This window comes from Lipophrys pholis, assembly GCF_963383615.2.
Source record: "Lipophrys pholis genome assembly, chromosome: 11".
NCBI classification, from domain to species: domain Eukaryota; kingdom Metazoa; phylum Chordata; class Actinopteri; order Blenniiformes; family Blenniidae; genus Lipophrys; species Lipophrys pholis.
In genome coordinates this window covers 7,463,574-7,480,149 of record NC_137631.1, presented here as the reverse complement: position 1 = coordinate 7,480,149, position 16,576 = coordinate 7,463,574, and the positions used below count along the sequence as shown (strand labels likewise).

The 16,576-nt window shown below is 40.6% G+C and overlaps 1 protein-coding gene across 1 annotated transcript; it reads left to right on the top strand.

The window, feature by feature from the left end:
- Positions 1 to 4,565: 4,565 nt before the first annotated feature.
- On the top strand, positions 4,566 to 14,775 carry LOC308116639 (ras-related and estrogen-regulated growth inhibitor-like protein). The gene is made up of 5 exons (XM_080474924.1): positions 4,566 to 5,008; positions 8,756 to 8,812; positions 9,423 to 9,496; positions 11,773 to 11,921; positions 14,081 to 14,775. Exons 1-5 carry the CDS (start codon positions 4,957 to 4,959, stop codon positions 14,364 to 14,366), a joined length of 618 nt encoding a protein of 205 aa, XP_080331050.1. The 5' UTR covers positions 4,566 to 4,956; the 3' UTR covers positions 14,367 to 14,775.
- Positions 14,776 to 16,576: the final 1,801 nt, after the last annotated feature.

The following is a 16,576-nucleotide window of genomic DNA, read 5'->3' as shown; positions in this document are numbered from 1 at the left end:
TCTTTCTCTGCAGCCACGTGTTGATCAGCTCAGGAAAACGTTTTCTCCTTCCCCGCCTGATCAAAAGCTGCTATGGGTGGCTGGGCCTTCCACTGCACACTCACCTTGGAAATAAAACAGAGAAATTACATTTTATCAGATTACAGCAGGAATGTCCGCTGACAACGCAAAGCATGAGAGGAAACGTGATTTTTCTTTTTATTTACATCGTTGCGCTGGCGAAGGCATTTGTCTTTCTTCTCCTGAGGGAACGAGCTCCTATCGTCCAGTGCAGGCCTGCTGGCATGTTTAATGATGAGAGATTAGATGTAACAAATTTTCATAATCATCAAATATTAATTCCTCCATTTTTTCAGCGATCCCTCTTTACCCTGATGAGCCAGTTGGAGAGTTTTAAAGCGATGCTTTGGTGAGCTCAAATCCTCATCTGACCTCTCAAAACACAAAGTTGTCTGGTTCCATTTAGTTTGCCTCATGCTGGCTGATTTTCAGGGTATACGATACCTAAACATGGCTGTATGGAAAGAGGGCGATTTGGTAAACATTTCAAAGACGTACGGAGTCTGCATGCCACGCATTATGAATGGATAACATGGTCATGTTGTTTACATTTCATATCCAAACCTTCAAGTCTGTGATCCCAGTGCAAACACACCAACGGCTCCGAAAAGGACTTTTATGGATTTTTTTTCATTACTGACCGTGATGTTTCGAATGTATATTCAAGCTATAAAAGACATGTTTACATTTGTACTATTCAAAATATGTGGAGAACCTCGTCATCGCATGTACAGTTAGGGTATGCGTAGATATACAGGTTTGAATTGTTCTTGTGAAAAGTTGAAAACACGCAATGTAGGCAAATGATGACTAGTTGCATTGGAAATCCAACAGCACAAACCAGGTGTATTAATTGTAGTCAGGAGTATTCTAATAAATGTACTCATACTCAAAGAGAATTTACAGCGTGAAGATGCTGCAGAGTACATCAACATTTTAGATGACTATTCAAACCTTTTGATTTGCATGTTTCTGGATAAAAACTATACTCTTTTAACAAAAAATACTACTGTTTTATATGGTATACATTTGATTATGAAACTTTTTTGTCACGTGTACTTTTTCGATCATTTATCGTAGGTCTTAGACATGTGCTCTGGACATTTGGCTTTGACATCAATGTAAACAGAATAAACAGTTTTAACATTAAAATTATAGGCAAGTAATAATTTTTGGTGTTTGTACTTTTACTGGAGTGAAGATGATTGCCTTTCAGCTGTTCACTTCAGGCTCATCACCACAGTGTGCATCAGTAGGTTGGATTTGGGGCTGTGCGGTGGAGTAGTGGTAAGCACTTTCACCTCGCATTGAGGCGGTCACATGGTCTTTCTGTGTGGAGTTTGCATGTTCTCTCTGTGTGGATTGTCTCTCGATCCCTCTCGCAGTCCAAAAAGGTGCATGTGAGGTAAATCGGTGGCACTAATTTCCCTGTATGTGTGAGGTAGTCTGTCTCTATGTCTGTCTCCAGTGACCTGCGGACCTGAACTGGATGAATAGAAGTTTTTTTAGAATCCTTTATTTATTTATCGCAGCGATTCGTACCCTGACTTACCAGTGACAACCTCCCTGCTCTATCCTGTGGATAATCCCTGCTTCTATTACTGCTCTTATTAATTTTTTTCCAACAACAGCACTTTTAATTGTAACTGAGTACAGTTAAAGCATTGGAACAATCGCCCCGATTGTACTTCAGTACAAATGTCTTTACGCCTGCGGGCTGAAACTAATCCCCTTCACAAGTTCTTTTTGGAGTAACAACAGTGCCTTTAACAAAACTGTGATATTACTGTATACATTTAGGAGTCAAGGTTTTAAGATTTACTTTAATTTCCTATTAGCACAGAAAGCCTCAGCTCAGTTTGATTCTCATGATCCAAAAGACATACGTGTTAGTTTGGTGTTCAGTTGGTGTGAGTTGTGATTGTCCACATGTTAACCCTGTGATGCACTCATGATCCCTCTCTCCTTCCCCCTGTTTTCCACCCCGTGTTTTTTTTTTGGGGGGGGGGGGGGGGGGGGGGGGGGGGTGATTGGCCCCAGCTCTCATGATCCTGCAGTAAAATTGGGTATGAAAGATGGATGGAGTTATTTTCACATTTCAAACCAGCCACGGCATTTCGGAGAGGACGAAAAAAAAAAAAAAAAAGCTTCTATAGGGAGAAACAATAGCAGGGAAGCATATACAAAATAGAATGAAGCCAGTTTGGAAATGGGCCCAAAGTGTCGAGAAAAAGAGGTCAGCGGAGACAGAAATGTGGTTTTACTCGACAGAATGCTCATTTTGTTGGCTGATGTTGGTGGCTGTGAAATCGAAGCTTCTGCAGGATGATTTATTGACTCTAAGTGCCGCTTTTCTTTTTTTTTTTTTTTTTTTGCGGCGGGAGCTTGAAGTTGAAGGAGACGGATTGCTTGTCTAAATCAATTCCATTTGATGTCCAAAGAATGACTGATGCTGTAATCACTGTTTTTATTGCAGGCTGTCTCACGGTTTTGCTTTTTTTTTTTTTTCACTTCTTCCTCTAACAATAGGTTCACAGTTTTAGGTTTAGTGCTTCAGTCTGGTGGACTGCAAAGGTACAGCAGATAAAGAGTGTAACCAAAGTCATTCACATATTTTCCCCATCACATCACTGCCCACTCCTCCTTAACACAGGAATCAGCAGGGAGTAGCCAGGTCACATCGCTGTAAAATCACAATAACCTTAAGACCTCTGAGGAAAACAAAAGCGCTCCATGTTCTTCTGTCAAATTCCAATTATTTTATTAAACATTGAACCTATACAAGTACACGAATAAACAAACAATACACAAATATTTCACACTCAGGGCACACTGAAGGCAAGTTAGATATAATCAGACATATAATACGGATTTCATCATGACATATCATGTTATCTTTTCAAATTGATCATAGTCTGAGTTTTGACTTTAGCGCAACAAGTGTTTTTTTTTTAAATAATAATAAAATAATCCATCTTTGATTGAGTTACTACTCATGAGTTTGACATTGGGAGATTACCAAGAAGAGGAACTTCAGGATCTGTATGGAATGTAATACCACAAACCTTGTATAGAGCTTGACAGATATCATTCAATTTAGTACGCTGAGAGAGCAAATAAAGGAAATCTTCCTCCTCCAATCACATCAACAACATAGAGATGGAATATTGGAGCTGAAACCGTGACATTTTCCAGGGGGTTCAATAAACTGGATGTAAGAAGTTAAACTGAATTAGTCTATATACGGGGTTAAATGTGCTTTTTACGACAGCTCTTTTCCACAGTCATGGTTTGATTTTCTTTCTTTTTTTTGACAGCGATGACAGCAAGATTGAAGCCTAATTCTGCCAGAAAATAAAAGTCACGACCTCACTTGCTGAGCACAAGAATATTTTCCAGTTGGACTCCATCATTTGTCTTTTAACCCCTTTTATCCACTGCAAAATACACTGTTCTCAACACAACTCACACAACAAACACGGACACTGAATTGCTCACTCATGTTCATACATTAGAACCAAACTGAAACTTGGGTAAGTTCCTATAATAAGATTCCACTGCAGAACACGACCCACAAACATGCAAACAAATACAAATACACATACAGCGGATAAGCACTGGTGAGATAATTCTTAATTTAGACAATTATTTACCAGACTAGATGAACGGTTGCACTCGTGTTTGATGGATTGGAGGATTGAAATCTGAAGAAACAAGACATATTGACGATTTATTAGCGCCACACACAGCTTAGGACTTCCATCATGGCGGTCTCTGTAGATAGTTTCTGATAAATCCCCCTCTCTGGGGGTAATTGCTGTCATCTTGGAAGATAGTGTCGGTCCCAGACTGTGGGGATATATGGATGCAAAAATACATGATGATGTCTTTCTGCATTTAGGTGTCCATCAGTCATCAGAAACAGCAATGAAAACTCACTTGCTCATGCCACAAAACATGCACGTTCCTTGCAAATGTTTTGTGCATATTTTAGAGACAGTGCGTTCTCGGCCTGCAGCAGTGCTGAGAAGTTGAGAAAAGCACTTGGAATTTGCAGTGAAAGTGATTAAACTGGATCATAGCTTCTACGTGTAGATTTGTTGATGCATCAATAGACAAAAATACAAATCAAATAAGCAATAAGCTGCTTTTCTTGTAGATAATGTCTTCTCCAACAGTGATCCAGGTTGCACTTCGGACTAGAACACATTAACCGTTGAACGTCAGGCGCCTCCACATGACTTATTGAATATGAGGTACTGATTGGATTCAGTGCCTATCAATGCATGGTCTTTTTTGTTGTTGTTGTTGTTGTCTTCTTTTCCCCTTCAGGTTGTATACCATCTCTCCATGAAGGACACTCAATTGTCTGCCGACGGCACTCAGAATATAGTTACAGAAGGAGCAGGATCAGAACAATAGGTTTAGTCAGTCGTGACCTTTGTGGAACCTCAGTGTAGGAGGGAGGCAGCGACAGAAGAGGGAGATATATAGGCACAAGAGCGGAAAGGAAAAGAGGAAAACAGACTGAGGGGAAGAGGAGGGGAGCAAGGTAGTGAGAGAGAGTGCTATGGTGGATAATATAGTTAGAGAGAGAAAACAGAAAAGAGAGGTGTGTGAAAGAGAGAATACAAGTTTCTGGCGCACAGAAGAGAGGGAGAAGGGGGGGGGGCTTGTTTTCCACCCTCTCTTCTCCCACTGCCTCTAAAAAGTGAAACAGCTCTTTGAAGAAGAGGGAGAGTAGTGGAGTGGGGGGGGGGGGGGGGGCAGTCCAGTACTTCCATCCACCCTGCCTGGACCATAAGGAGTATTCAGTGTGCCGACGCTAACCCAAATACCAGACACAACGCAGAGCAGCAGCCAGGGAGCCAGCTGAGGAGCTGACACAACGCAGGCATGAACGACATCAAGCTGGCCCTGCTGGGAAGTCAGGGGGCTGGGAAATCAGGTGAGTGGCTCGAGGGGCTGACTTTCATTTTATAGATACTCACATGGACAATGACAACTGCAAGAACTGAGTGGACAAGGCGTCTCTCTTTGAAGAAAACTTCCCAGATGAGATGTCAGTAGAGGAACCAAACGGAGGAAATCTGTCTAATTCATTAGAAATGGTGAAAAATCTATTTTAGACAATGGAGTTGATTTTGATGTGTTGAAATGCTTTAATCTTAACTCATATGTTTTCATTTTTATTTATGATTTAATTCTTATGAATAGGATTGGATATATATAAGTGTAATTGTCCACACTGACAAAACCTTAATTTACCTTCTAATTAATTTATCTGATGATTTATAATGTGCCAGCGCTGTGGAGTCACTTATGTTCTCATGACTTTAGATGAGACCCTGATAGAAATTATTCACACTCTTCACACTGGGATAAAAGTGGGTATAATGTAAAATACATTCTATAGTGCTATACTGCATGTATTTTGGGAGGCCTTAATACTATTCTGCATGAATGTTTGATAGGATTGTCATCTGATTTTTCAGTTTTCGGTTTTCTGTACATGTGGCTCCTTCTGTGAGTTTTATTGAGGATAGTCCGAGCTTTTCGGTTGATTTCCACAGACCGCAGCCGATTAAAATGGTATTATCGGCTAAATTCAATTGCTGTCGCCGGTCCTGATAAATCCCTTAGATATGGGGGAATGGGGCTTAACTGCCTTCCTGAGTCTGTTATCAACAATATAGATAGGAACTTCATAGAGGGTTGAATGTTCTCATGGTAACAATAAATACTGTTTGATTTTGAGAGTTTCACCAATAATATGATATTAACTGTATCTAAGTCTTTCACATGATCATGTTTAATTGTGTCTCCATAGATTATTTCACAAGGATGTTTCAATGTTAACAGATCGTGTTTGCTGTTATAGATAAAACAGATACAGATAAAAGTGACTGATCTAATTCATGTAATAAACATGTTTTTGTTTGTATTTTATCTTGGTTATGAATACACAGTGAAAGAGAAATTAGATATTTATTTTACCCCAGAAGAACTGATCCCAGCTGACTGTGAGTGAAAGCATCTTACACCCCGCAAATCTAATGTATCATAGGACGAACGCGAGACAGACAATCCCACCTTTGGGCAATTTACTAATTAACGTCAAATATGTGTTTCTGGACTGTGGAGGAAGCTGGAGTACCTGGAAGGGGAATCCATGTGAACGCAGGGAGAACATGCAAACTGCTCTCAGGAAGACCTCGAGCCGCTGATGCGCCCACGTTGTGATGATGTTTGGACTCGAGCTTGATGGAACAAGACCGTCTTCCTGTTCTTGACTTTGAACAAACAAACTTTCTATTGCCGGCTTTCAGGCCTGGATTACATAACCAGAAAGAAAAGAAAAGAACAAGCAAAGAACAACAATGAAATATTGGCTTAATTTAACGAGACATTGCTGACATTATGTGACCATTCCAAACAATAGAAAGGATCTTCCCCTCTCAGGGTAAAACTTTTCTCTCTTCAAGGCTGAAAAAGGAAAAACACCACATTTAATATTAGAACCCCGTGTGTTATTGAAAATATCTAAGTGAGAAAAAAAAAAGATGATCTGATTGCCATAAGGCACAAATTATTAAAACACGGATACTTTCTTTCCACCTTTTATGGTTTCAGAGTGAAGAAAATGAAACAGGCCCTCAAGCAAAAGTTCACGCAACCTGCATGCTCAGTACTTACAAACACCTTCATTGGCAAGGATCAGCACTTCGATTTTAACTCTGGAAGCAGTAAAGAGTTTCTCTGTGTTTGTTTTGGGGGATTAATCCTGAACTATTCCTCTCGTAGAAATCATGAGAGATTCTTGAACCTAAAAAGTCTTGGTGCTCTTTCTCCAGATGTTTGCATAACGTTAAAGGCTTTTAGGATTGAAACCTTTCGGCTTTATTGTTCTTGATTTTCTCCATTTTTGTTTTCAAGGTATATTATTATTATTATTATTATTATTATTATTATTATTATTATTATTACTTACAGATGAGTGATCATTGTTCCCATTATTTATTGGTATGAAACAAATTTTATTGCTCCGAACAGAAAAATGTTCTGGCACAAGGGAACACAATCCCAAGGCACGATCAATTCGTTTTGGAACTAAAGTGTTGGAAAAGATTTATTTTCATGAAATCCGGCACCTCTTTTTTTCCTCCTCCAAACATACCTTGGCCGACCACAGTCCAAAGCAAAGTCACATTTTAGTTACTGAGCAACTTACTTGAGGTGTTTGGCTTGTTAAGTTGCCTACAAAGACATTTGTGATGAGGATGATGACTCTGTTGGCTAATTGAAAGAGTTTTATTTACAATTGAAATGGGGGGGTTTTCTTGTTCTCTTGACCTCATATATATAAACACACACAGAAACACATTTTTAGTAACTTTCTTGATTGCAAACCTACAAAACAACTTTTCTTTGTGCCACTTCCTGCTATGTTGGTAATATTATAGGTATTTTGGGAAGCCCTTGAGGATTATATTCAAAACTACACCAACTTTGTAGTTACATTGCTTTCAAATCTACAGCTTGAAATTATTTTCAAATGTGTGCAAGAGTCCAGATATCATTCTGGTTCACTCCTTTACCCACCTTAAATAGATCAAAAGTAGCCCGTTGGGCATGTTTGACATGTGAGACATTTAGTTTCATGCCGTTTAAAGGTCACCGCCTATTCTGCTCACTGAACTAGTAACAGTATCCAAACTTTGATTGAAGAAATCTTTACAATCAATCTGCTGCTCAACCTTTCGAGTGATTGGGCTGATCTTTGTTCACACGTGTTTTGACTGAGCTATGGCTCCAGAGGTTTATTTTGTAAAGGACTTCTAAGTGTCCATACCTTAAATCTGCGAGGCCAGACACATTCCTGGATGTGTTTTTAAACCGTAGTGAAAAAAAAGAAAAAAAATGCTGTCGAAGCAACGAGAGGGGGGGGGAGGTTACAGGAATCCTTGTTGCATGTATTCTGTTTCTGTGGCGGTGTTGAGGACTCCACCGGCTCTCTACTGTATTCCAGATTCATAAAACAATGGGACGTCTCCATTCTCGCTCCCAGACAGCGATGTGGAGCTGTTACTGTGGAGATCCCGTAGCCTCGGGAAGCCGTATGTCTGTGTCTGATGAGCGTGTTTTCAACTCAGCTTGTTGCTCTCAAGTGCATGCCTCGTTGTTTTGGGATTGAGTGAGACGATGGCCCCGTTTGAATTTCTATTGAGCTGAAGTCCTGCGTGCTGAATGCTTTGTGTTGTCCAGGGTTCATGCATGAGCAACTTGCTGTACAGATCCATATTTGCGTGTCCCAGTTGCCAAAGTGTTTCCTCAGTAGAAGAGGCCCTAGCTAACATTGGCAACACAGTTCCTGAGTACAGTGCTCAAAACTTCAGCCTTTAATTGAAACTGATTATCTGGAGGGCTCATATGGAGGCGAAGCGGGATGGGGGATGGGGGGTGGTGGTGGTGGTGGTGGGGTATAACCAGTTACTTTGCCAAATATGCACACAGACCTTCCAACAGAACCATGCAGCCGCTTTCATGTGCGGCTATGGTTTCACTGTTCCAATCCCAGAGACTGCTGGCATCGTGCTGTGCCTGTGGGGGTGAGCGAGGCCCTTTTTTTGTGTGAGAAAGTGTAAATGATGCCATGATTCATTTAGCTGCTTTCCATTTCATCTGCTTCCTCCAGCTGTCCTTGTGCGGTTCCTGACCAGGCGCTTCATTGGTGAATATGCCTCCAACGCCAGTAAGTGTTTCCAGATTTTGATGAAGTGCTGTTTTGATGAGGGTTTTTTTTTTTTTAAGAGAAAAGAGTCAACTGAAGGTGTTGAGGTTTCATATTCGTGAGCTTGAAGGTGCAGTTTGTAAGATCTGAGGGTGGTCTTATAATGCTGCTTTTTTTCGAGATGGTTAATTATCAAGAGTTTCAACTATATTTGGACTTCCCCCGGGTTTGTGCCCACTACTCCATCTTTATCTTGATAGATGTGACTCACTACACCATCTTGTGGTAAAAAGTGGCATTACAAGACAGTAAGTTAGCTTTGCTTATATTACCCTATACTTACATTGATACTGCACATGACGTTACTTTGGGATGTTCTTACAAATAAAGTCTCTTTATTGTGGCTTTATGATGTTTTGCTTGCGATAGATCCTTGTAGTTCAATTTATTTATGGCTAGATATATCAGGTGAATGTATTTTTCAATATTCTCCACATTTCATCTGATGAAATATCACCAGAACTCAAGATGATCCAATATACAACAAAAGACATACCAGATGAAGTTTGATTCATGTAAAATGTTGACATCATTTGTTGTTTTAACATGTGCTTTTAACTCTTCATCACAGACTCCTTGTACCATAAAAGGTTGTCAATCGATGGCAGGCAGCTGAATCTGGAAGTTTTTGATCCCTGCTCTCAGGTACAGCGTCTCTTGAACACATCCAAACTTGTTTTCAGAACTGATGTTTTTTAAAAAAAGACACAAAGCTGCAACATACAACTTTGCTGTTTTGGGTTCTTGTATTTTATCAGGAGGCCTGGAAATCTATTCAAAGTGGTTTTTTTGCACTGCACTTAACGCATGGATGGCTCTGAGCAGTATCAAGTTAAGCCACTGAGAATCAAAGATGGATGAAAACGATATATTTTCAAGATGATACACAGTAAAAACCACCCATGGAGAAAATACACTTTCCCGTCTTTAATTATTTCATTTGAGTAATGATTGTCATTAAGTAAAGGCCAGGCCACAACCAACGATGACTCAGCCTTTATCCATCAGTGTCAATCGAAACGGCTTGCAAACAAGGTTTCACAGTTTCAATAAATGCTTGTTTTCTGGTTGCTGGGGGAATCTGCACTACATGTACCTGACCTTGAATGTGCAGTGGTCATATATTTACCTCTGGGCCGGCACGTGTGCGATCCGTACAGCTCTTAAAGTTTGGAATCCGAAAGGTTTATGAGTGTATCCGAAGGCAATGTACGCCAAAGACTGTCTCTTTGAAGAAAGGAGCCGTATAACCTGCTTACTTCTCCCTTCAGCAAGACTAAAGGCCTTTTACTACAGATTTAGTATTTTATTGGAATACCCTGAGGCTCAGCAGAACAAGAGCTGCTCATTGTCTTTGTTGGTTATTGACTCAGTGTAACACCAGTCCCTCATAAGGAACACCGGCTCGATGTACTGCCCTTCTGACCTCGACTGCATAAAGAAACTATGGAGTCAATAAAGAAGAAAGCTTTAAATGGGTTTTTACAGTGCTCAGACATGTCCTTAGGCCTCATGTCCTTATTGAGTCGCCTCAAGGTCACAAAAACATGCACGGGGTCGCGCTCTCCCTTTGTATTTGGTGTGTTTTTACTTCTTTATTTTTTTCCCCCCAAAACCTGTCAGTCATGAAAAGAAAAGTACAAAGAAAAGAAAATCACAGTACATATCTGAACCTCAAAATTAGGAGTCAGTGATCTGTGGTGCTTAAGCCACATGTGGCTTTTTGGCCCTTCTGTAGTGGCTCCCTGAAGCTTTCACAAACTTTATTGTAAATAAAATTGTTGATCTAATTTTTTTGTTCCAATTCAACAGCAGTCATTTTCAAAATTCTCATATTGCAAAAAAAGAAATAAGGCAACTAAAATGGAACAAATAGCTAAAACCACAGGAAATGGGAAAAAGAAAATGCAAAACAGCTTAAAAAACCTAAAACTACAGAAAATGTTAAAACAAAAGAGGCTTAAAGATGGAAAACAAAACATGCAATACTGCTTGAAAATGAGCCAAAATGGTTAAAACACATAAAATATCAAAATTATCGCAAAATTGCTGAAAAATAAGAGTGAAACTGCTAAAATCTGGTAAAAAAAACAGCTAAAAATGAAACGTTTACCAGCCTGAATTGTGATTAAAGCTTCACAAATGCAACATCAGACACTGTTTTTGTGCATGCATCAGAACTAGATATGAAACTTTATGAGCGGTTTGCCTCATTTTAAAAGTTGGGGCTCCAGGTAAATCTGATTTGGCAGAAAGTCAAAATAATGGCTCTTTTGGCCATAAAGGCTGCAGACCCTCGACTGCAGGAATCACGAATGAATTGAACTGTATGAGCTGATGGGAAGATATTATATATCATCCTGCCATGTGTAAAAGAAAATGAACAACAAATTTTTTTACAATTGAGAAATGGTGTCATTTGCACAAGAGATTAAGATAGTAGTTAAATAAATGTAAACGTCTGAAGTTACAGCTACAAATATACAATCGCTGCCTCAACGCCCCCTTGTTATTCTGATGTATGAACAAAAACTCAATTAAACCCTGCAAATAAGAATAACAGTCCTAAATCTATTCGTAGAAGCAACATCGTTTTAACAGTTTCTATTTCCACAGAAGCTCTCTTTCAAACTGTATTTGGCATGTCTCATTTTTCCTCGACAAACCCCATGAGCCACTGATCCAAATTCAATTTATATCATATTTCCAACCGCTTCACAATCAGAACAACATCACTTGAATTTAATTAAACCGGTCTGGACGGTGTCCAACACTATCAAACTGTGTAAAGCTCATTTTTATGAGTTGATGCACAACGCCGAAAGACAGTGTGAGAGACGCCGGCCGCAGCTATGTGTGAAAAACAAAGCAGACGTATGATGGGGAGCCTGAACTGCGTCTGCATGTGTTCTCCTTGGCAGGGGTCGGAGGCCAGGTGTATACTGGAGGAGCCTGTGGACTGGGCAGATGGCTTCGTGGTGGTGTACAACATCAGCGACCGCACGTCTTTCATCGACGCCAAAACCGTCCTGCGGCAGATTCGAGAGGCGCGCATGGACAACTGCAAAGGGTCAGACAAACGAAGGTTGAGACATTGAGGGTCAGAGGAGCTTCAGCAGTTCCATTGAGACACACACACACACACACACACACACACACACACACACACACACACACACACACACACACACACACACACACACACACACACACACACACACACACACACACACACACACACACACACGCATCATAAAATGTTTGACTTTCTAGCTTTTGTTTTTGTCACGTTAAAGGTTCATCTGGTTCATTTCAGTGTCTCCAAACAAACAAATGAAACCATCCAAGTATCAAGAATTCACATTTTATTTCACCGGTAGAAACAGCTGATGACAAACAGCTGCAATTGCAGGTCGAATGTTTACTGCAGCCGAAGTATTTACACACAATAAAGTATTTTCTCAATGGCAATGCTCCGAATCAAACAGACAGAGTGTTGTTGCCCTCGTTTCACAAGCCGAACCAGGATCTTTATGCAGCTCTGAGTTTGAGGAATGCTAGTAGTCGTGACTGGCCCAGACAAACCGATGAATGATTCATGATGACAAGTGAGGGATGCTCTGCGATCCTACAGGCGTCCTATTAAACTTGGTGTGCAGAGAAATGGGCCATCCATATCAATCAAGCTGCCAGACCGGAGCCAAAGCATCCCGATAACCGGGAGGGAGGTGGACATGTGGCTCGGTGACAGCTATCTGAAAACAGATGTATCATATCATATCATGGATCATATGTACTGAAGTACAAGAAATCAGAGGTGGAATATGTTTTCAGTGGTATATAGTTGACAATCCAGAGCAAAGTATTTGAAACTGCTTCGAGGGTATGGAGTAACACGAAAGGCAACTTTCTACAATTACAGTTTCCAATCATGTTTTATTATTTTTGATTTTTTTTAAATTGGCCACCCTGATGCTCACGTGTTGGTTATTACCGTCGCCAATGAAAGTTGGGGCAAAGTTTTTGGCCACGTGTATTTATTTATTGGTTTGTATGTGTGTATTTTAACGTTTCGCAAATAATACTTGCCAAAATTGCATGAAATGGATGATTTGTCTTTATCCAAGGATAGTTCCATAAAATTTTGAGAGCAATTGAGTGAACGGTCTAGGTCACAAAATGGTCAAAAACATATTTTTGTCCTAATGTGGTTAGTTTTAGCTGGATTGGTGTCAATCCGACACCAACATGTCCAGTTTTCAATTCCCTATAATCTGATATGCCACGTGATGCAGTGACCATCGCCCTGGTTAGCGGTTGGGGGTTAAAGGTCAGGGGGAGGGGTCACGTGGAAAAAGTCAAATGTGTGTCAAACAGTGATAACATGAAGTAATTCAAACAGCCATGACAAATGATGGAAGGGTTTGGTGGATCAAATAACCTTGTAATCCACTGGTTGCCATGGTGACAAATGTGGTGTTGGTGAAAATACGCGCTCCACCGAGTGTCAATTGTAGTTCCTCATGTAAGAATATTTACTGTTGAGATGTGATCTCACACCTTGTGCTCCATCCGTAAAGCGAGCGAACAAACAAAATCCCCAAATGATTCCCAAATGCGACCCAAACCATAGAAAATGACATTTAAATGAAGAAATAGACTACAAATGTTGTTGTATAAATGTGAGACCTGATCCCTGTATCCACAAAGGACACACAAGGATTTCTGTTCAAACTTTTTACTCTATGGAATATTAATTTTCTCTGCACTAATAATAAACTGGTGTCAAGCCTTTTTCCACAACTGCATTGTTTAAGACAGAAAAAAAAGATGCAATTTGAACAATAATTTAAGTAAAAAGAAAATCTGACTAAATTATAAAATTCTAATTCTACAATCTCGGATCAATTAACACAAATTAGTTTCACTTAATTAATTGCCTCCAATAGACATAGATGAGTGTTGTTACTGCTTGTTTGTATGTTTTATCTAGTTTATTCTCAGACTTCAATGTGAAACGAAGGTTAACCAGTGAGGATGTCCTTTGTCTCCAGGTTGGGCCTGGGGGGGTTCCTTCTGCGTTGGGTTTGCATGTTCTCCCTGTGTGTGTGCATGTGTTCTCCTGAGGTGCTCTGGTTTCCGACAGAAATTCCAAATCGCCCCGCGTTTACCCGATCGACCGCAAAATGAAGACCATGACAATTAAAGAGCGGTGGTCTGTGTTTCCAGGGAGACGGATGTCCCCGTGTGCCTGGTGGGTAACAAGCAGGACCTGTGCCACGCCAGGCAGGTGCGCGAGGAGGAAGGCCGCTGCCTCGCGCAGGAGAACCGCTGCCACTTCCAGGAGGTCTCGGCAGCCGAGAGCTACCAGGACATCGCCAACCTCTTCACGCAGCTCATCCGGCAGGTGATGGACCACCTGAAGTACCGGGCCGACCGGCGGCGCTACAGCGGCTCCAAGTCCATGGCCAAGCTCATCAACAACGTGTTTGGCAAGAGGAGGAAGTCAGTGTGAGGAGAGGTGCTGCCAGTGAACGTGGTTTCGCACAGTTAAAGGGAAATCTCTGAAATGCTACGCAGGGTCACGGTAGAGAATAGATCACCCACTGGGCTTAAAACTCCAGCAACATGGACGGTGGGCAAACACTCGGATGGTAATTATAGACCATCAGAATTAAAGGCAAACACAGAAATGGGTCAGTTACCAAGTCCAAGATCAGTTTTTGATACTCCAAATCCTTCACAAACAAAAACCACTCGGTTAGGTTTAGTAAAAAAAAAAAGTCCTGATCTTCCTGTTACAAGTATGTTTGTGAAGTCAACATTACCCACCTAACAATTGTTGACTGTCGTCATCTTTCTGGGAACAAACTCCAGTCCTTTGGATGCTGATCAGCCATTCTCATAATCTTCCTACACACACAAAGCTTGTTTTAGCCTCTTCTTCTTCTCGCCATCAGAAAATAATAAATAGCTCTTCTTTACCCCCTGTAGTTCCCGGTATGGCCACTAGAGGTTCAGGACACGTTGGTTTTTCAGTGCAGTTAAAGAAAGTATCTGTGTGCTCTAATATATTGTACCGATATTTGGCAGGTTTTGTATCAGATTTAGCTCCTTTTCTTCAATTTAATCTAATTTCCATTACAGGAAAGCACAACCCCCCCCCCCCCCCCCCCCCCCCCCCCCCCCCCCACACACACACACAAAAAAAAATAATCACTGTTAATCCTCAGATTTCTCTGATGGATGACAGCTCGTTGATTTGTGAGGTGATTTTCTACACATTCAAACCCACATTAATAATGTGAGTGCTTGACTAATTAGACCTTTTGACTCTTCGTCAGCTATTGTATTTTTGCGCAAACTGAATGAACAAACAGGACAAATCAGACAGGAAGCCTGCTTGTGATAAATTTAATAAAGTAATTAAAAGTTCCTACATTCAGTGGTGTTTTTAAAGAGCTGTAAAGAGCAGAACTTCGTATAAATACAGCCTAAAAATACAAAGACTACGACTTAAGTCGAATAACAGCCTGAGTAAACAAGATTAAAGAGAAGTAATGAAACCACCCCGTGCCAACTTTGAATACTTTGCAGGTTTTCGTGCTTCTTTCCCGGCATAGTTTTCTGTAATATAGAAAAAAGAAGACTTGAAACATACTGGGAAATCAGCGCATCGTCCATCTTTCACTCATCAGGACTGCTCCTCTGTCCATCCTGAAGAGATATCCTGCCGACAGGCCAGACTGATTAGCTGCTGATGATCCAGTGACACTGAAATGCTCAAATCTGGCCAATTTCATACTGAAACCAAATATTTGAGGTAGATTTGCACGGCACCGTCATGGTCTTCTCCGTGAATGTGCTCACAGTGTGTCACCAACTGTTTGCCAGGACGGCTGCATGCTGAGTGAAGACGTCAACATTGTGGATGTGATCCAGAGGAAATCACAGTCAAAGACTCTACTAAAACATGTATTTTTAAAAAAGCACACTGTGGGTTCATTTTAGTGTAAGATTCAGTGAAGTCCTTGTATTTGAGTGCTGTGTTGCCTGCAGCTCAGGATGTTTTTATAACAATGTACATAAGGGAAATTCCAGTTTGTATGCATATTTCTGTAATAATTCTATAATTCTATATAAAAGCATACCTGCGTCATTGTCAAGAATAATAAACAATGTCATCTCCTCCACAATATAGTACACAAGACCGTAAATCATGTCAATTAGATTTGTGACCAAAGTAACTATAAAAAATTTAAAGTTTGACTATTGACTTTAAAACCAAAAGTTCATGTTTCAGCGCCAACCTGAGCTCTGCCTTCATTAGGAACATTCTTTTCCTCTATTTGATGACAGATTGGATCCTCCTGGCCACGGATGATAACAGTCCTGCTCAAATCTGTTGAGGAATTTTCTGCATTTCTTAACTGATACTTCTTTTCAGCTCTCACAGCTCGAGGGTTTTTTCTTTTGGGGGGGGGGGGGGGGGGGGTTAATGCATTTTCCTCTTTCCTTTCTCCTTAAATAGCTTTGAGGTTTCTAAAAACATCCCATTCCTCCCTGAGTGAGATTATCAGCGCTACATCTGTGTGGTGATAAGAGTCTGAGGACGGGGTTTTTCAGAACCGCCCGTCTTTGGAAAACAGTTTTGTCCCAGTGAGAAATTGAAGCCTTTATTTGTCACATTTACACATACAGAATATTCATCTTTTCATGCATCTT